Raw genomic sequence first — 20,523 nt, 5'->3', positions numbered from 1 at the left:
AATTGACCTTTTTTTTTTAAAAAAAAGGAACCCTTCTCTTTCTCTACCATAGTGGAAATCAAATCAACAGACTCCAAAGTTTTCCAAGGTGTAGAGAGCAGCTGCCAGCTGTCCAAGAAGAGAAGAGAAAAGCGAGGGGGGGGGAAAAGGAAAATTGGGAGGGGGAGAGAAAACCAGGCAGAGCTTTTTGGTCTCCCTTGCAGCCGTGAGCGCCTCCCTGCCCAAGTCTAGATGGTGCCATGACCACCTTCTCCACCCTGCTGAGGCCCCTGCTCTTTGCACATGGGCCGAAGAACAGAGGCCTGGATGTGCACTAGCGATGTCCAGCTGGACTTCTGGTGCAAACTGAAAACCCTGATCTCCTTGAGGATGGTAGCAAGCGTCCCACAGGGTGCCCCGGGGCTGAGGACCTGGGGAGAACATTTGCCACTGCAGGCACGTGTGGTTGTTTAGGAAGGCAGGAGGGCCCCGGTCTCAGCTCCCCCTTCACCCTTCTGCAGAGGGTCCCCTCGGAGTCTTCTCCAACCAGGTCGACTATTAAGGAAGATAATCGTTACTTAGCATCCTTAACTATGCCCAGCCCTTTCCTTGCACTTCTGGCAGGAGACCACAAAACCACCCTTGTCCGCAGCTGCCTCTGCCTCAGTGCTCCCATCTTCCCAGCCAGAAGGCCAGACATGGGCGTTGCAAGTGATCTGGACCCATCCTGGAGGGCTCCCGAGATGCCGGAGGCTGCCTTCACCACATTCTGGGTACCACAAAGACCTCTGGGATGAGCCACTGCTGGCCACACCAGGTGGGGGAGAGAAGACCCTAACAAGGACACTGCAGGTGCTCCTGGCCGGATGGAGACACCCCGACTCACACCCCCAAGTGTTTCTGCGTCCAGACTTTCCCTTCAGCCAATGATGGAATTTGGGCCCCCAGCACGCCCAGCTTCTCTACACACCCAGCTCCAGCCGCCCCAAAGAAGGGCTATAAATCGGATCCAATTACTCTGCATCTCTCTGGGCCCACTGGCAAGGAATGGGCAGATTCACCACAAATAAAACTCCAGTGCAGGTGCCCCTGACGTTATCAATTGGGTTTCTTGGTGGGAGAGGGAGAAGGAAAGTCTGGCCTGAAGTGGTTCCCCTACTCAATTTTCCAGTGGATCCTCTGTTCTCATGACCGGACTGGAATGTTTTGGTGCAAAATTCAGTGGCTTTTTTGCTCTTTTGGCAGTGAACAGCTACATTCCAGACAGCTGCCTGGGCTCGCTAAGCCTTGTCGGTGTTGTGCCAGGTGCCTGCTCACTACTCATGTCCATTGCAAGACAGCTCAGAGATTCTCCCACTCCCATGGGGGGGGGCTTCCCTAAGGTAGTGTTCACGGCACAGGTGAAGAGAGACTGGGGAAAAAACGGTGTCTTTTGGCAGTTGCACCATCTTCCAGGCTGCCATTTGTGCTTTTAGCAGGTGAGGGGGGGTTCCCTACAGGCACCCCCTACCCGGAATCAGCTGTTTGCAACAGCCAGAATCTGCCCACAGGAGTCCAGAGCAAAACTACCAGCAGGGCCTCTTCTGGGACCCAGCACGGTCTGGGAAGACTGAGCAGGGATTTCCCGCAATGGCCGTCCTCCTCACGTCCCACTGAGAAAGTGCTTCCATGCCACGTGGGTGTGCAAGCGCAGGCCATTTTGTCTCCCCCCCCACTCCCCAAATGCACACTGAATGGCAACAGACAATGCAACCCATTAAAAAGGCATCGGGGGGGGGGGTGAACTGCAACAAGCTGCTCCAGTTTTGACCATCTTCCCAGCAGATGCTGAGTTCTCCTCATCTTATGCTACCTTAAACTGTTTTCTCACACCAAATGGGGGGGGGATTCAACATCACCAAACCAAGCAGGACCGACACGAGGTTTGAGTCCAGGGAGAGACGGGAGGGGGGAAAGGGATGCGCCCCTTTGCCCCCAGCGCTGCTGAGGACTTCGAAGCCCGTGGCCTTGACATTGGCCACGGGAGACGAAGGCTGCAGGTTGGTGTTTTCTTTTCTTCAGCGCCACCACCAAAGCTTCTTTTCTGGCCCTAAGAGGTCCCTGAGAATATTTTTTCTTTTTAAATCCCTGTATCTTGCGGGCAAACGGCCCTTGCAGGGTCCTCCTTCACACCACCTCCTCTTTTCCGTCTGCAGAGAGAGAGAGTCGGGTTACTTTCACTTCCCAAAAAGGGCATGAGATTTTGCAGCAGAATTCAAGAGCCTCGGGCCAAGCCTGCACCCTCCCAATTTTTGTTACTATTATTGATTGATTGATTGATACCACTGCCCATCTCACGTAAAAGAAAGACAAGCCCGGCAGCTGGTGGGCACCAGGGTGGGGGCCGTGATGGCCCAGAGCTTCTAAAGGGGCAGGAAGGACCCGTCTCCTCTAGGCTGCCCAGAGGCAGCACAAAACAACTTGCGATGGTGCTGAAGTAGCACCAGACAATGCCCACCTCCAGGGTCCTTTCAACAGAAAGGGGGGAAATGCCACCCCCCTCAAACGCTGGCAGGCCCGGAAGCAACAGCAGCCAGCTCCCCAATCCCAGGAGCAGCTGACTGGAAGTTGGCAGGGAATTGCCACATAAAGGCCAGCTTAAGAAACAGACGTCCCACGACTGCAAACCCCAGGAAAAGGTCTTGGATGTCTTGCTCCACCCAACCCCCCGCAGCTCCCCTGCAACAGGAAGGGCACCCCGTGGGTCTGCCACCCGCTCACCTTGTCCTGGGGGGCTCCTGCGCAACTGCTTGTCAGGCCCAGCTGGGGGGCTGCCATCGCCAGACTCCGAGGCAGAGGTCCGGCTTCCAGAGCCCACCTTCTTAGTCCTCTCCTCGACCGCTGGTTCCTCGGCTCCGGGGGACTTTGGGCTTTGGGGGGAGGGCCTGCGCCCCGGCCCAAGAGAAGGCTTCTTGGCAATGGGAGGGGGGATCTTCTGGTGCTTGGGGGTCTTGGCTGAGCCCTGCAGATGAAGCCCCGGGGCCGCTGTGGATCGCTGGCTGGAGACAGTCATCAATTCGGCCACCAGGTTTTTCTGCAGGCTGGCCTGGGCCTCCGACGAGGACGCAGTTTCGATGACCAGCTTTTTGGGGCTCTTGGCAAAGATGAAGCTGGCGGTGGAGGCAGGGGATTTGTGGAGAGGGGACACCGGGCCATTGCTAGCCGAGGCAGAAGGGGTGCCTGGCAGCGCCATCCGGCTCCCGGTCTTCCTCTCAGCCATTCCGAGACTCATGGCTTCCCTGGAAGTTAAGGTGGAGGCCTTCAGGCGCACAGCCTCATGCAGGGGGTTAAGCCCCTCTTTCGAAGCAGGCTGGCCCCCCCTCAAGGACAGGGACTTGCGGAGAGGCTTCTGGGGGGCTGAGGGGGCCGTCTTCCCATCTGTGGTCACGTTTGCTCTTCTGGATTCTGTGGAGGTCACGGGCCCCCCGGCTGGACTGATCCCAGGGCCGTGGGCCTCCACGTCAACTGAGCGCAGGCGGACCATCTGCAGCAAGGATGGTGTAACGATGGGCAGGCTGGCATCCTCCTTGGGCATTGAGACGGCCTTGCTGCGTGTGGCAGGCTCCTTCTTGAGGTCAGGATGGGAGCTGGTGGGTGGCTTCTTAATCGGGGGGGGGATACTGGAGGGCACTGCAGCCCCTGAGGCAGTGGGGTACCTGGAGCCTAGCTGAGAGCCGGACAGTTCTCCACTTGGAGAAAGGTTGGGAAGTAGACACGGCTCTGTGCTTGGGGGCGGCAGGGGCAGAATTCCTGGCTGCAGGAAGTTTGCGGACACCACGGTGGGGAAGGAGGGAGGCGTTCCGTCTTCCTGCCCTGCAGGGTTGGCTGTTTGGGGGTCTGGAGGGGCCTCTGCAGCACCTGCCTCCACAGAGGGCGCTTCCCCAGACTCCGTCTGCAAGAGTGGGGGAGGCAGCAGGAAGCAGGCCTCATCTGGCGGAGGGAAGTCAGCCATGGACAGATCCTGCTCATCCAGCAGGGGTGGGGGCGGAGGGAGCCATAAAGGGTCTGTGGAAGCCCCCAGCTCAGCCTCAGAGGGAACCAGCGCAGCTCCAGGGTCCTCAGGACTCAGCTCGGCCTTCTTCACAGGGGGCGGAGGGGGGTGGTACGCTGGTGGAGGGGACGGTGGGGGTGAGCCCTCCTTGGTGAGAGGGCTGGGCTGCTTGCGGGCTTGGCTGCCAGGGGGCAAAGCGGCCACCATCCCTTCCTTGCTCTTTGGCTCGGTGGGAGGTGGGGAGAAGGGAGCAGGGACTTTTGGATGGGGAGGGATCACAAAGCGGTCCATATAACGTGGGGCACCAGGAGAGGCCAGGAGGGAGCCGGGGGTGGGCGGGGCCGTCCCTTCAGAGGGCGCAGGGTCGGAGGCCAAGGAGGAGAGGGAGGTCAGGGAGGAGGAGGAGAGCGAGGGTCCTGGGGACTGTAGGGAGCAGATGCGCTCCGGCTTCTTCGGCTGCGGCCTCTTCTTCCCCGGGGACACGGCGTGGGAGAGGGGGCTTTTGGGGTGCAGGGTGGGGGTGCCGCTCTGGCTGGAGTAGCCGCTCGACGGAGACATGGTGCGGCCGAAGCGATGGGGAGAACCGGGCTCCTGGGCCTCGCTCCCATCAGTCTCCCGCAGCTGGCTGACCCTCCCTGGGCTCCGGGCAGAGAGATCTGGTGAGCAGGCCAGATTTCCGGACTGCAGGCTGCTGGTCCCACCCAAGTGGACGGGGGAGAAGACGTCGTCCTCGTTGGCCAGGCTGGGGCGCTGGGCACCTTCCCGGTGGGGCCTCCGCTCCGGCTTGGGAGGCAGCCCCGTTCCTCGGGGCGCCCCTTCAGCTTCCAGCTGCTGGGCCTTCTGGTGCAAGGAGTAGGTCCTCCGGGGGGGCAAGGGGGCCGCCTTCATCTTCCGGAGTGAGACACTACGGCTCGAGGAGCGGTCACTGCGCACACTTGCATCGTCTGAGCCCTCAGCTATGCTGCTGGTGCTGTAAGTGGGCGAGGCTCGGCCGCTGCTCCCTGCTAGCCGCACCCCCAGCAGGCTGGGAGAAGCCGGGGCAGCTCTGGCTGGTCTGGAATTGGCAGGGGGGTCCCTGCCGCTTGGCGCTGCCTCGTCCTTCTGGCCGCTGGGGCCCCCACGGGAGGAGATGGTGGATGCATTGGAGACGATGGTCTCAGTGGACTGCGAGTGGCTCCAGTTGTCGCTGGAGGAGGAGTGCTCGCGGCTGCGGGGGGCGGCGGGGAAGTGACCCGTGGAGCGCAACGAGAGGGCTGGGCTGGCGGTGGCCAGGCTGCAGCGGCTGAGGGTGCGCACCCGGTTGCAGGACAGAGCAATGACATCCACCATGGGCGGCATGATGGCATTGGGAATAATCTTGGAGAGGTAGGTGCCCTGTGGCGAGATGGACATGACCGGGCTCAACAGCTCAGGAGAACTGGGCTGGGTGGTTATCCAGGGAACAGCCAGGGACTTGGGCCTGGCCAGAGGAGACAGCTTGGCTGCCGTTTTGTGGCCCAGCACCGAGTCATCATAGTAGAGGCGGTTGATGTGCTGCTGGAGGGCAGCCTCTGAGGAACGGGCCTCCAGGGTCTGGAGGGAGACGCGGGCCCCCCCCTTGGGGAGGGCGGTGGTGAGTGGCTTCCCATCGACAGTGGGGATCTGGATGGCAGGGCCGGGCAACTGGCTGCCATTCACCAGTGGCTGCGGTGTCGGGCCAGCTCTGACTGCAATGCTGCCAGGACGTTTCGTGGAGTCACGCCCGTTGCTCAGGCCTGTGGGCAGAAAGATAAATGGGCACCAACCGAAGACAGAACTGAAGAAGGAATGACTGGGCCAAGGCTGGACCTCCATCCCAGAAATGCTCTGCTGGCCCCCTCTTGCTCAACACTGGAGGAACCCACACCAGTTCCAATATCACAGCTGGTCTAGGCACTTATGGCCATTAGCATCATCCAGTAGTCACTTGCGTTTCAAGATGTTTGTGCCAAAAATGGCATTTACTTCTGGTTTTCAGCAAAACTGCCCCATAGTGAACTATTGGTTTGCATAACGAGAACCACAAAAAAGGTCAGTCCCGTTGGCAACCTGCTTTATGTCATGACAGGCCTGTAATAGGCAGGCTCCATTATGGCCCTAAATTGAGGACTAGCTGCAATGCCATCCCCCACCCCAAGTGCTCTGTTGCAATGCCGGCTCCCCTGGGACTCGGGGGGGGGGCAGATCCCTTCCCCATTCGGGTCCCTGGATCCCTCTTCCACGGCCTCTGCTGTTCCTGTGCCTGAGCGCGCTGAGAGCATTCGGGGCGTCTCCTTCTCCAGGCTCTCTCCAACCACCCCCAGCACTGCCCTCCGTCTCTCCCCCCCTCCCCCTGCCCGGTTCGTGCCTGGCCACCAGCTTACCCAGCTCCTGCTGCACGTGTTGGGGCAGCCCCAGGACTGTGGTCCTCCGGTCTCTCCGCCGCTTTTCTCCCTTCCCAGATGATTTTGGAAAGGAATCGTGTGGTCGGAAGGTGGAGCCTGGAAGTGGCCAGGAGTGAGGAGAAATGGAGGGAAGCAAGCAAAAGGAAAGGAAAACGGTCACCAAACTTCAGCAGCAAAGCCTCAGCATTGATTGGCAGTTCCCCCCCCCAAGAGTATTTGTGCCAACATATAAAATTAAACTAAATAGATGCGTTCCACGCTTATTTTCCTTAAAAGTAAAAGGCCAATGTTGCAAAACCTGGGTCCAAAGGGGCAAAGAATTCAGACTTTTTCCTCTTGTAAGTGATTTCATAGAATCATAGATTGACGGGGCTGGACGAGACCTTGGAGGTCTTCTCATCCAAGCCCCTGTCCAAGGCAGGGGACCTTCTTAATTTATTACATTTACTGGCCGCCCATTTTACCACAGGGAAATTCTGGCCGGCTTACCATGTCTTATACCATCCTGTCCAGTCTCTTCTTGAAAAACTCCAGTGATGGAGCACCCACAATTCCAGGAGGCAAGCTATTCTATTGGTTAATTGTTCTCGCTGTTAGGAAATTTCTCCTTAATTCCAGGTTGCTTCTCTCTTTAAAGAGCTTCCACCCCCTGGTTCTTGTCCGGCCTTCTGGCGCTTTGGAGAATAAATCCACACCCTCCTCCTCGTGGCAGCCTTTCAAATATTGGAAGACCGCTATCATGTCTACCCCCACCCACAGTCCTTCTTTTCTCTAGACTAGCCAAACTTAATTCCTGCAACTATTCTTCATATGTTTTAGTCTCTAGGCCTTTAATCATCTTAGTTGCTCTTTTTGGGAAGATGGTGGTTTGCAAGATTGATGTCAGCCTGCCCAGACAGACCAGACAGGACACATGACCAGATACGCTCATTCTACTTTCCTGTAAAGCAAGTCTAGAAGTGCGGTTCTCCTGCCATCCGCTTTACAGCCCAGGAATCTCCTTTTCGGCCCCCTTTGGAGCATCTTTCTCGCCCATTGTGTAGCTGCAGGCAGGCTATGCCCTCTCTTAGCTGACCGTTCCTAGGCAGCCTCTCTTGGCCCCAACATTCCCCCACATGGTGTCCTCTTTCCTCTCATGGAGTTAAAGGCCCCAGTTCCTTCCATCCCTCTTCCGGGGGCAACTTCCACCCCCCGCAGGCTGTGACGGAGAGGCTGCTACAACTGAGCTTCCCGCTGGCCCTTTCCGTCTTCCAGAGGGCAAACTACCCTGGTCTCTCTGGTTCAGGAGATGACCCATTGGAGCCCAGAGCCTTCTTCCCTGCCCCAGGACGGTTCTGCTGGGTGGTACCTTTTCTCTGGATCATCTCGGAGCGGACAGACATGGCGTCTTCGGAGGCATCTTCTGTGGCACACGAGGAGGCTTGGCTTCGGATGGAAATATCATCGCCCTCAGTGGACTGGGAAGACTGCTTGTCAAAAGGGAGGACAAAAAAGTGAACGTTGTTTGTTTGTTTTTTTAACTGCATTACGTATACAAATATAATCAAAGAAAGCGAGAAAATAATTTTAAAATCAAATTGAAAATAAAGATGGTTTACAAACACTCCGATCAAAAATTGAAAAAACATTGATAGAAATCCATAGTAAAATGTCTTCTGTCAGTTTGAAAATGGAAATTGGTGTTGAGAATCCATGAAGAGCAGGTCTTAAGGCAGTGTTTCCCAACCCTGACATCTTTAAATTGGGTAGACTTCAACTCCCAAAATTCCCCAGCCTTAAAGTCCAATAGCAGGCCAGGCAGGGGATTCTGGGAGTTGAAGTCTACACCACTTAAAGATGCCAAGGTTTCCTAAACAGTGAGAACTTATCCTCCACCAGTGAATCTTTCTGAGAGCAAGAATCTTGGCACCTGAAAAGCAGGACAAAATTTGCACACCAGCTGCTCCTCTCCTTTCTTGCCTTCATGAAATAAAGAATTATGTGAGGAAGCAAGTCCCAGCCCCAGGCAGAAGCATTTCATTTGCCCACCAGACGTCTAGGGCAGACGCCTCAGTCATCCCGGTCACAGTTGTCGCAAAGATGCTTTTTCACCAGGCAACTGGACTTCCTTGTTTTTCTTTGAAAGAAGGCAAATGACCAGCTGCCCACAAGGAGTATAAATCCTTCTATTCCCCACCATCCAGTCAGAGCTGAAGAAGCTTCTTGGAAATGTCTTCAAAGAAAAACAAGAGCACAAGTGGGTGATCTCCCGCCTTGTCCTTATCCAGAGACGTTTCAGGCTCCTTATCTGCTCACAGTTTTAAGCACCATCATCAGCGTCTCCCCTTATTCAGAGACATGCTAACATGCCATTCCTCTTCCAGGAGGCCCCAGAACCTTGGAGGGCTTCTTTTCCTCTCCCCCCACCATTTTTTCTTACATTGCTGTAAATCTTAATATATTATTTTATTTTGATGCAATTATATTTATAAAACATTAATTGAAGATTATTAGCTTCGAGAATGTTTGGGGTAACTTAGACTATGGAGGAGAAAGAAAGAAGTATTACATCTATATTAATTACAATTTTGGATGTTGGTGTTACTGAGAGTATGATTATTTGGTGTTTTCATCCAGAATGTGATATTACTGTACATTAGGGGGAAAAAAACACTGCTGATTGCATCAAGGTATTTGATACATAATCAAGGTTTTGGTCTTGGGCTAATTACATAGCATTAAGGCCTCCGTTGTATTGTTACTTAAGTGTTTTGTGCACAGGTTAATAAAAGAAAAAAATAGACAAACAAAGCAAATTTAACATTTCTTGGAGTTTTAACACCTTCCCAACAGAGGCGCCTGGAAGAGGGTGGGAGCAACTGACTTCTGGCAAGCAGCCAAGGGAGGCCGTGGGGAGCCCCGCAGGGACAAAGTACAGCTGGCTAAAGGCAAGGCAAACATTCCCAGAGATGCAGCAGGGAGGGGAAGATACCCCCCCCCAAAGGGTTTGGGTGGCTTCGGTGGGACAGAGCATGTCCTAAGCCCCGTGCCCTGCCACCCCCCTTGTCAGCCAGGCAAGGCTGACATCAGGGGGCAGACAAGAACTCCCCAGCTGCCTTCCCAAGCGGCTGTGTTTGCAGGACACGCTAGGCCAGCGGTAGTCAACCTTGGCTCTTTTATGACTCGTGGACTTCAACTCCCAGAATTCCTGAGCCAGCACAGCTGGCTCAGGAATTCTGGGAGTTGAAGTCCACGAGTCATAAAAGAGCCAAGGTTGACTACCCCTGCGCTAGGCCCAAAGAATGGGGGCGCCCTAGGAGGGCAGCTGTAGTCCAGCAAAACCTGGGAGAGCCCAATAAGGGCACAGTTGCTGCTGCTGCTGCACAGGGTGTGCGCAGTATAGCGAGAGGACGTGGGGGCCGGGAGGCCGGCAGACGACTTACCTGGATACTGCTGGTCTCGCTGTGGTCCCAGATCTTCCTGGTCTTCTTCTGTTTCTCTGAAATGCAACAGGACAGACACAGCCATCGATCAGCTAGAGAAGGCCCAGAGGCCCCCAGACCATGATCCGGGGAGTCTGATGGCAGAAATGGTGACACTAGAAGCTCCCTTGAGCTGTAAGCCCCCAACCACTGGTGATCAGAAGCTGCACTGGGGGGCAGCATGAAGATGCCGGAGGTTGCTGGCTCTTTAAAGAGTCGGGCCCACCAGCCCTGGACTCCGCTGTGCCTCTGCCACTCGCCCAGCCGCTCTGCGCAGCTGCAGAGGATTCTGCTTGCTTGGTCTCCGTTGAGGGCGGAACCAACAGATAAATGTTTCACCTAAAGCGTGTGTGTGTGTGTGTGTTTGTGCACACAACACTCAGAGAACTGGGTATTCCCACTAAACCTAAAGTAACTGTGTTGTGAAGGAAGTGGATCATGCATTTCTTCCCATCACTACCTAGATTCTGCAAGGACTTGAGTCCCGCCTGCGCCTGGATGTGCAGCTCCTCCAGATGTTGGGGGCGGCTGTTGGGGAAGAACACATTGTCCGGCTGGTCTCCTACAGCCTTGTACTGGACGTTCAACCGCTTCTCCTCGTTCACCGCCTGGGCAGCAGCACCTGGGAACACAGAGGGGGAAGAAGAGACCTCAGACTGAGCAGGCAAATGAGGGTCCATTTCTCCCCCCCCCCCCCTGCACGCACACACACAGCAGCAGCAGCAAATGGAAGGCAGAAAAGATTCACAGCCCTTTCCTGATCTGGGCAGGCAGCAGCTCCGCACAGGGGCAGAAGGGAAGGTCCTTCCCATCAAGGGCTGCCCAATTTCTGGCGGGGGGGGGAGGCCCTGAACTGCAAGTGCTCTTCCCTACAAAAACCCCTCCTAGGCCGAGGAACGGTCCAATTCTTTTAGGAAGAGCCCCTTTGCTTTCACTCAGGGATTATCACCAGGCATCAGTTACTGCTGATGCTGCATTCATCCTGGGGAGAAGGACGGGGCGTTTCCTCTCCAGCTCAGTTGCCCTTTTGTAAACCAGGACTAACAGCCATCATTGACAAGGCAAGGGACATGAACTGTTATTAACCGCGAGGCAATCATTTTCCTTACGTTGGTGTCTTCCAGATGTGCCATTATTATGACCCAACATCTCTGGAGATGCAACTGGGCAGGGCTGGGCTGTATAATGGTCCACAAAGGCTGTCCTAATCTTAATACTATCACCAGTTCACAGTAATCAACAACTGCCAGTCCTCAACTGTGTGGCTTAATGTCTTTTAATGTTTGAGAATGCATCTGTTACGACAGATTTTAATTATGGTGGATCCTATCAACTGTCAGAAGGGGGCTTACAGCAGTATTGAATTATGCAGCAAAAGCTTTACAACTCCACCCAAAAGAATTTTGGTTAAATCGAGCAAGGCTTATGTTGCACAAGAATAGGCTCTTAATACAGTTGGACTTGTTTTTCATAGATTTATTGTGGTTTATTTCTGTCCATCTAGGACAGTGATGGCGAACCTTTTAGATACCGAGTGCCCGAACCACAACCCAAAACCCAGTTATTTGTTGCTAAGTGCCAGGGCCGCATCAGCATTGTGGTGCCCTCAGGGGGGCGGTGTGTGTGTGTGGCCCACTGGGTGGTGTGCCTGCGGTAGTCCCGGCAGACTGGGTGGGTGTCGCCAGGGTGGGCGTGGCCACCTCGATGTTGCTTATGGGGGGGATGCCTGTGGGGGCCAGGCAGGGTTGGGGGAGTTGCTGGCATGCCGCAGCCCGGTACTGGTCCACGGACTGGGGGTTGGGGACCCCTGCCCTAGTATACTGGGAGCTGAAGCCCACATAGTGTATGCTGCCTGGGGAATTCTGGGAGTTGAAGCCCACAAAACGTTTAAGTTGCAGTTGCTGAGGTTGGGAAATGCTGTTCTAGACTGGGCAGCCAGTGAGCGTCCCAGTCAAGCAGAGGTCTCCCAACCAGCCTGCCTCCTTTAGGAGAACAAGCCCCAAACCCAGGACCATCCCCTGCCTCGCTTCAAAGGCCCCCTTCTCCTTCCCTTCCACCCCTCAGCGACCGACAAGCTTAGGCTGTTCCCATTCAAAGCCGACATTTTTAAAGTCTGTGCAAGGAAGAGGTGAAAGTGCCCAGGGCAGAATCACATGACTGATACCACAACTATTGCAGCACCTGGCACACACCAACCAACCTGGCAATCCAGCTTAAAGGGCAGCACTTTTTTTTATTGTGGATTTATCAATCACAGAACTCAGCCACTCCCAAAACAGAAGGGGGGGGAATAGTGTGGGGGCAGAAGGCGAGTCTGAGCAAAATTGGGTCAGTTTTACTTGCACGGCTTCATTTTGAAACAGAAACCACTGGTTCCAATGTCAATCATTGGCCGAGACTGCCCCACCATCCAGACAGGATTTCATTGGGGAGTTTTTCCTGGGAATGCTGAACGCTGAAATGGGCATTTGGTAGTTGGGAGCCACACAGCACACTCACTCTGGTTACTGAGTTAATATATCCGCCACACCTACACCATACATTAGTCCTAACCTAATCAAACGAGCAAGCCTCACGCAACATGCCAAGCTACGAAAGGCCGGTGTTAAAACTAAGCCTAAATCGGGGCACTCGACCTTTAACTGGGCTGAGCAGCCCCAAATTCTGAGCACCAGCATTGCTCTCCCACCGGTGCTTGAGCTGTGGACAAACTCACTTCTAGCACAGCAAGGTGACCGTGTCCAAAGACACCCTCTCGATTTGGGTCCGGCACAAGCCAACAACTGCCTAGCCATTCGGCTGTTTATTTAAGCCATTTCTCCCGGCGGGATCTAGAGATATAAATGCATCACTTTGTCACAGGCCTAAATATTCAGGGGTCACTCTGGATAGGGCCCTAACATATAAGCAGCACTGTAGCAAACTGAAGGTCAGTGGACTATAGAACATCCTCAGGAAATTAACCAGCTCTACCTGGGTTTCCAAACCAGCAGTTCTTGTGGCAACAGCTCTAGCTCTTTGCTACTCAGCAGGCAAATGTGCCTGCCCAGTCTGGTATAAATCAGCACATGCTGGGAAAGTACATGTTGGCCTGAATGAAGCTAGCAGAATTATTACCAGATGCCTTAAACCTTCCCCTCCAGATAAGATCTACCACCTAGCCGGCATTGCCCTGCCTGTTGTTTGCTGAGAAGCAGCAGCATACAGAGAGCCTCCAGTCATCAATATTTAGACAACGCCCTCTCTACGGCCTACAGCCAGCTCAGCAGAGAATAAAATCCAGGAAAAAGCTTCTTTAGATCGACAGAAGACTTTGGAAGCAGAGACGACCTGTAGAAAGCTACAAAGAACCAACACTGGATGGAACCAACGGAGGAGCTGGCACCTGGGTCTGACCAAATCTGGGAAGTATGGAAATCATTGAACAAACTGTGCACGGAAACAACAGACCCAGAGACACCCTGAACAAATGGGGCTACCTGGTGGCTTGTGCTCTTTGCAATTGTGGTGACATGCAGACCACAACACGTGTGTATATCTGCCTTTTGTATCCTGATCTATGTACGCTTGAGGACCTCCTGGCAGCACAACAGGACACAATTAATGTTGCTAGTTTCTGGGCAAGATCTGCTTAATTTGTACATATTTTAATCTTGTATTTTACATTTTAAATTTTATGTCATATACTATGCCTTATTTTAATTGTGATGCTTCTGACACAAACAAACAATGCACCACTTAGTGAAGTCAGGACTGTGGTTGATCTACTGACTCCACAGCTGGAGGCACCTCTAAAAATAAAGCAGTGAGCAACCGCTGACACAATGCATGGCAGAAAGCAGCAGCCCCCCCCCCCCCCAGGGTCTGGCTATATAAATTATTACATAATACATGAATCTGTATCTGATCTGCAGCGGGAGATGGTTGATGTACATTGTTTATCAAGATCCAAGTTAGCTTTTCTTTTCATGAAAGCACAAGCAAGCAGTGTTTTGATTGCATATCCTCTCTCTGGGATTGTTTCCCTTTCTACATTATTTTCTATGCCTCTTTTCTTGCAAAAACAAAAACAAATCAAATTTGATACTACAATGCTAAAAATATTTATGTCTGCATATTTTTTGTTACTTGCTTTGATGCAATCAAATAAAACACCTGGGGAGGGAGCCAAAACCCAGACTGCGCTCCCCCATCATCTGCACAAGACCGATCAGTCCATTTTATATTGAGGGTGTCACCCTGTTTGCGTCAGTTGGGTTCCCAGCTCAAGGGTCCAAAATAAAGACTAGCAATCCAGCTAACATGGAAAGAAACCCGAAGGAGAAGAGTCACTGTGTGAAACAATGGGCTGCCTTGAAGCCCAAGAAATCCCTTTTCACCCTGTGGTATCCAGGCGCTGTGCCATCACACACCCAGCCCTCCAAGGAATTACCAGACTGTTTTTGCCACCCACCGAGCTCTTAATAGTTGTTTGGGTGCTATTTAAAAACACAACCTCCTTTTTAATCTGATCTTTGAGGAGTGCTTAGACAATTGATCACCTTGTCTGGGGTGAGATTTTACAAACCTCTCATCATCTCCCCTGGAGTTGATGACAAGGCTGGAGCTTAAACCTGGGTGTTGGCTGTGCCATGGAAAAGCAGACTGGGACCATCTTTGTAGTTGCCGTTGTTCAGTCTTGTGTCCGGTTCCTCGCAACCCCATGGACCAAAGCGGGCCGTGCCCCCCTCACTCCCCACCCCCGTCTCCCAGGCACAACCAATCATGGCTTTGCAAAGAGCTCCCGAAGTCTGGGAATTCTGGGGGCAAATTGGAGCAATCTGCTGCGGGTCCAAAGGCAACGAAGGACACAGACAAACGGTTGGACCCCCCGACCAGCATCACCTGCTCTGACCCCTCAGCCCCTCAGAGAAGGGAGTCTCTTAACCTGGTTCTCCCAGCTGTTCAGCTGGAGAGGCCAAAGTTCAAATCTCAGGTCTTCCCCCTGGGTAAGTCTGGCCCCCAGGCAAGCACTCAGTCTCTGGCAGGGCAGGGGTCCGCCGCCTGCAGCCCTCTGTCTAGCGCTCATTTGATGTTCTGGGGGAAAATGACTTAAATGATGTAAGTCCTCGCACTTATGACCGTTGCAGCATCCCCATGGTAAGGTGATCAAAATTTGCCCACTGAGCAACCGGCATGTATTTATGATGGTTGCAGCATCCCAGGATCAGGTGATCACCATTTGTGACCTTCCCAGCCAGCTTCTGACAAGCCAAGTCAATGGGGGGAGCCCGATTCACTTAGCGACCACGTGATTCACTTAACAATTGCAATGATTCACTTAACAGCCATAGCAAAAGGGTTGTAAAATTGGGTGTGACTCGCTTACTTGCTTAGCAATGGAAACACTAGCGACTAGCCCCAACTGTGGTTGTAACTTGAGGACTACCTATATAAGGTCGAGTGCTTCTGAACCAGAGCAAGGAAAAGCGGCTCCACAGTCCTGTTCATGCGAACACTTGCAAGGCTAGCAATTAAGACCACTTAAGTGTCTTGAGGATGAGAGCATCAATTGCAACGCCCAGAAATCATGCACTTCTTGGGCTGCATCTGTTTGTGTGCCTTTTCCCTAAAAGCAAGCTAGATTTAGATGGCAGCCACCAACAAGAACCGTTTAAAGCCATAATGTGGATGAAACCAGAAGATCAGCACCATCCTGCCTGTCTGAACTCCAGGAGTGACAGGAAGGTCGGCATCTTCCCCCAGGCTGAAGGGGCTGACTTGGCATTTACTTGGTTTCCATCACTCTCCTCTTCCCTCTCCACAATCTGCTTCTCCTTTTACAAAATCAATACTGATGGAATCTCCCTTCCTGAGCATCCTTGCCCCTTTCTCCTTCTTCCCAGGATAAAATAGCCTGAAGCCAAGCAGAGCAAGCAAGCCTCCCCCACCCCCGCCCTCCTTCTGCCTCTGGAAGTCAAGGCAATTTGGGCATTAGAGGGACCCTCATCCTTCACAGAAGACAAAACGGCACTATTTTAGGTATAGGATTTAACTTTATAACGTATTATTCAGCCTCTTCCAACCTGGAACCCCTCAGATGGATTGGACTACAATTCACATCACCCACAGGCACTTGGTACAAACAAAGGATGCATCACGATGTGATGACGCAATGCCACCTTTGGTACTTAATATCCTGCTTGGACACAAGTAGATACATGTGTTTTGCAATGTTGCAGTTCACACCATATCCTGCCTCCCTGCCTGCCCCAGTTGGGTGGCCCCCAACGATGGGAGTTGTGTCCTCCGGTTTGGCAGTGGGACATTAGCCAAGGCATCAGTCCTTGGAGGGCGGCAATCAGGTAGCAAAAGGTGGCTGTGCTCTTTCTGGCTACAAGTTCCCAGGGAGCAGCAACAGGAAGAGCCCCTGTCCCACCCAGGGAATCGCATCCCAGGGCGTGGGCGGCACCCAGGTGCCACCACTTGGACCACTGCAACCAGTCTGCATTGGCAACCTTTGGACCCAACTGGGTCTTCACCTGGTCCAGCACCCAGTGGAATGTCTGCTAGGAGCAGCCCCTCCCTGGCTAATTTTGAAGTCCATGCAGTAGGTTCTTCTCAGGCCCAACTCAGAGTTCCAGTTACCACAACACCGAAGCCCATCTGGCACTGCCTTGAGAAGTCCACTCTACCCATCCTTCTGTTATTTTGAGAAGGGCTGCTTGTGAAATTCATGGGACCTGGATCTTATGCAATGTCCTACCCCCCAGCTGCCCAACCGACAGGACCCCCTTCTCATATGATTTTTTTATTGGTCTGATTTCATCAGGCATCCACCTCTATTTGAATGCTGGAGGGGGGCATGCTTCTTTTATCTAGTGGGGGGATACATTTTTGTTTTTTCATAGCCACGTATAATCTCAGAATTACACGACTAGGGCAGTTAACAAACATGTTAAATAAAACATTTTTTTTCTTCATACTTCTTTCAATACATAAATGCATGGAGCTATATTTAACTAATTATGGAATGAAAAACTGTACAATTAACTACAACTTCTTTAAGGATGATGTGGCGCTGACTACTGAAACAACTTATTAAGAGCTGACTGTAGGAGTTCTGCACGGTTGGATGTCTAAAATAGTATCTTATATCTTAAAAGTAAATCCGACACAGAATTTAACTGAATTTGCAAAATGTTTCCAGGTTACAGTTTCATATATGGATTTATATCACCTCCAAAATTTTGGTTTCACTTTATGTACATTTTAATGTGTACATAAATATCGTCTATGTTCTATATTTTAATATTTCAAATTTATAAGATTTTTAAAATCAAGAGTCTTCTAGTACTATTAATAGAATGCATGGCAGTTTATAATTATAGTTTACAATCTTATTTTTTTTACTAAATATGTTCCTGATATTTAAATTATGTTTAAAAGTTTTACAATGATTTTTAATTTTTTTTAAAAAAAACTGCACAATATATTTAGTTACAATACATTAATAAAATTCTGAAAAACTAAAAAGAATTATGATTAACAATGCTACAACTGTGTGCACTGCAATGCACAGTAACCCTCACAATTAACACAAAAATTATTTTTTTAGGGACTCAAAAGGTTGCCTACTTGTGAAATAAAAGCACCCGGCTGAGTCTCAAAGGTGCTTTTTCTTTTTCAAAAGGCAACTGGACTTTTTTTTGTTTTTTGCTTGAAGAGCTTCTCATAGCTTCTCATCCAAGAAGCTTCACCAGTTCTATACTCCTACCCAGCTGAGTATGGCTGACCTTGAAAAGCTCAAGCCACCCAAAATCCCCAGACTTGCAAAGTTATAAAGATCTCAAACGGCGGCAATGGGAAACCACCGTCGCTGTCATTAAAACTATGATTGTCAAACAAACTATGTTTATGTATCCACAAAATCACTGGGAATCCAGATTAATCCTCCATCTCCAATCACAGCAACTTAAAGGTGTGTGGACTTCATCTCCCAGAGTTCCCCAAGTAGCAAAGATGGCAAGGGAACCCTGGGAGTTGAAGTCCACGCATCTTTCAGCCACGAAGGGGGACAAACCCTGCCCGGCCAGCTTCTCCCGCTGCGGGGCCCCCCGGGGGCTTCCCAAGAGGCTGGCTGGGCTGCCGCGTCTCTCGCCGAGGAACTCCCGGAGGGGCCAGAGGCACCCAGGCGCCTGACCGCAGCCAGCGCCCCGCCATCGTCGAGCCAGGGAGAGGCTGGGCAGCCCCAGGCCCGCCGGAGCTTCTCCCTCCAGAGGTCGGCGCCCCCCTCCAGGGCAGCCTCTCCCCGAAGCTCCAGGGCGCCCACTCGGCGCCTGCCCCGGGCTCGCTTCCGCGGCTCGGAGGGGGCCCGAGAGCGCAGGAGCAACGCTGGACGGCCAGGCCTTCGCCGCCCTCCCCGACCAAGGAGGGAGCGGGCGGGGGAAAACCGGGCTCTCCCCCCACCCCACGCGCGAAAAATGCCCGGCCCATCCTGGCCTCCAGCAAGCGGGGAGGGCCGGTCCGTGGCGGAGAGGCAAAGCCGGGGCTGGAAGAGCCTGGGGGGGGGGAGCCCACGCCCCAAGGCCGCCCTCCTCGCCTCGCCTCGCCCCGCCCGCGCCCCGCCCCGCCCGCCGCCAGAAACCTCCGCGCCGGGGAGGCCTCCGGGCAACAATGGGGCGGCGGGCGAGGATGGCGGGGAGGGGGGGAGAGAAGACCCCAAGGACCCCAAGCGCGGCGCAGCCCCGCTGCGCCCGATCCTCTCACGCGCAGCCCCCCCCACTGCACGGCGTGCTGCCCCCCCCCCTCCGGGCAGCGACTGGACGCGCCCGCTTCCCTCGCCGGGCGGCTCCGCCGAAGCGGCTGCCGGGGAGGGAGCGGTGGGGCGCGGGATGCGGCAGCGGAGGCGACCGGCTCACCCTTCTTCTTGAAGAGCGCCAGCAGCGAAGGGAGGTTCCTCCCGAGCAAGACCACCATCCCGCCGCTCCGGCCCGCTCCGGCCGGCGGGAGCGCAAAGCGGCTGCTCCGGCTCGCCTCCTTCTCCTGGCCCCCCCGCCGCCGCCGCCGCCCTCCCTCCCTCCCTCCCTCCCCGGGCACGAGGAGGAGGGGCCAGCCGCACGGGGGGGGTCGCCGTCCTCGAGGTCAGCGCCGGGACAACGGGGGGAGGGGCTTCGCACACCCCCCGCCCGGCGCCCGCCTCCCTACCCAGCGCCGCCTCCCGACGCGCCCACGGAGCTCCCCGGCTGCGCTGCGACCCTCCGCTCGGCCCGGCTGCGACCGAGATGCGGCTGTATACTAGCGTGTCCCCCCCCCCTGGCGGTGGCTTTTGCCCAACCTGCTCATCTTGGTTAGGCTCGTCTTTCCTTTTGGACTAATTGGCGCGGAAAGACAGGAAATGGGCTACTGGAGGAATCTAGTCGAGCGTGTTGGGGAACCCTGCAAACAAAGCCCGTATTAAAATTAAGAGAGCCGCTTGATTAGCGTCAAGGCCAATATTGTCGGATGAGCTGCTTCCCACCAGCCGGTATGTGACCTGCCAATTCAAAGGTGCCAAAAACGGAGGGGCTTCTCCGCTCTTGGACCACCAGGCAGCCAGCATTACATGGCCACGTTCACACAACATGCTGTACTAAGAAACCGGAACTGCTGTATTCGGATGAACAGCTTGTCCCAATACAGATAGTCCTCGATTTACAGCCACTCATCCTGTGGTGCACTGGAAAAAGTGACTTAAAACCAGTCCTCGCATTTATGACCATTGCAACATGCCTGTGGTCATGTCATCCAAATTTGGATGCTTGGCAATCTCTCCCAACCTATCTTCAAGGGTGTGATAATAAAAAGGGGAAGAAAACTACATGAAGGGCTGATTAGCGCCCTGAAAGTCCTCCTCCCGCCTTTCCATTTAATCACCTTTGCTGCTTCTTAAATTTTATAGCTGCTCTTATGTTTAATATTTTACTGGTACCCTGCCCAGAGTCCCTCTGTGAGAGAGATAGGCAGTTTCAAAATGTGATAAATGAAATAAATAAATGCCGCTCTGGCCGCTGGAAAAGTGGGGCATAAAACAAATTATCAACTCCACCCCAAAGTCTCTTGTTTGCCATTGTACATTTCAAGGGGCCCAGGCCACGCTTGTGAAAACTCCCTCTTCAGCCTCTAGTCAGCCCCCCCCCCCACTTCACAGCCAGATCCCAACTGCCTTCTCAGCAAACCCCGGAAAGAGCGGGGGTCCCACTCAGGATCGCCCTTCTTCACATCACTCAGGCTCAGAAGGCAGAACTGCGGGGGGGGGGGGTGTTTGAAAGGGGGGAGGGGCACGTGGGGCTTACAACCAGCTCTTCCACTGGCTGCTTTAAGGTTATTTAAAGAGAGTGGGAACAATCAGTCGGTGGAACAGCTTCCCTCCAGAAATTGCAGGTGCTCCATCACTGGAGGTTTTCAAGAAGAGACTGGGCAGCCATTTGCCTGAAAGGTGTAGGGACTCCTGCTTGAGCAGGGGGTTGGACTAGAAGACCTCCAAGGTCCCTTCCAACTCTGTTCTTCTCTGTTCTATGATGTGAGAGAAAGTGGTTTGGACAGGAACAAGGTTGGTCACAGAGGAACATAAACTTTTCCCTTCATTCATTCCCTCAGAGGACTGGAGGAAAAAGCAGCATTTCTCCTTATA

General features: G+C 53.4%; 1 protein-coding gene across 1 annotated transcript; it reads right to left on the bottom strand.

Moving 5' to 3' along the window:
* Positions 1 to 2,145: 2,145 nt before the first annotated feature.
* KIAA1522 (KIAA1522 ortholog) lies at positions 2,146 to 18,830 on the bottom strand. The gene is made up of 7 exons (XM_029283277.1): positions 18,765 to 18,830; positions 10,333 to 10,480; positions 9,834 to 9,889; positions 7,760 to 7,877; positions 6,391 to 6,507; positions 2,740 to 5,763; positions 2,146 to 2,168 (listed from the first exon to the last, which is right to left on the bottom strand). The coding sequence occupies exons 1-7, from the start codon at positions 18,828 to 18,830 to the stop codon at positions 2,146 to 2,148; spliced, it is 3,552 nt and encodes a 1,183-aa protein (XP_029139110.1).
* Positions 18,831 to 20,523: the final 1,693 nt, after the last annotated feature.

Source organism: Protobothrops mucrosquamatus, unplaced genomic scaffold, assembly GCF_001527695.2.
Source record: "Protobothrops mucrosquamatus isolate PMUCROS unplaced genomic scaffold, P.Mucros_1.0 scaffold46, whole genome shotgun sequence".
Lineage (NCBI taxonomy): Eukaryota > Metazoa > Chordata > Lepidosauria > Squamata > Viperidae > Protobothrops > Protobothrops mucrosquamatus.
This window is presented reverse-complemented; position numbering and strand designations above follow the sequence as displayed.

Bases quoted from the DNA above. Each gene is read 5' to 3' on its own strand.
- KIAA1522 (XM_029283277.1), bottom strand. From the start codon at position 18,830: ATGGTGGTCTTGCTCGGGAGGAACCTCCCTTCGCTGCTGGCGCTCTTC. The intron at 7,878-9,833 runs GTAAGTCGTCTG...TTTGACAAGCAG, and splicing joins GCGAGACCAGCAGTATCCAG to TCTTCCCAGTCCACTGAGGG. The intron at 5,764-6,390 runs GTAAGCTGGTGG...TTCTGCCCACAG, and splicing joins ACACGTGCAGCAGGAGCTGG to GCCTGAGCAACGGGCGTGAC.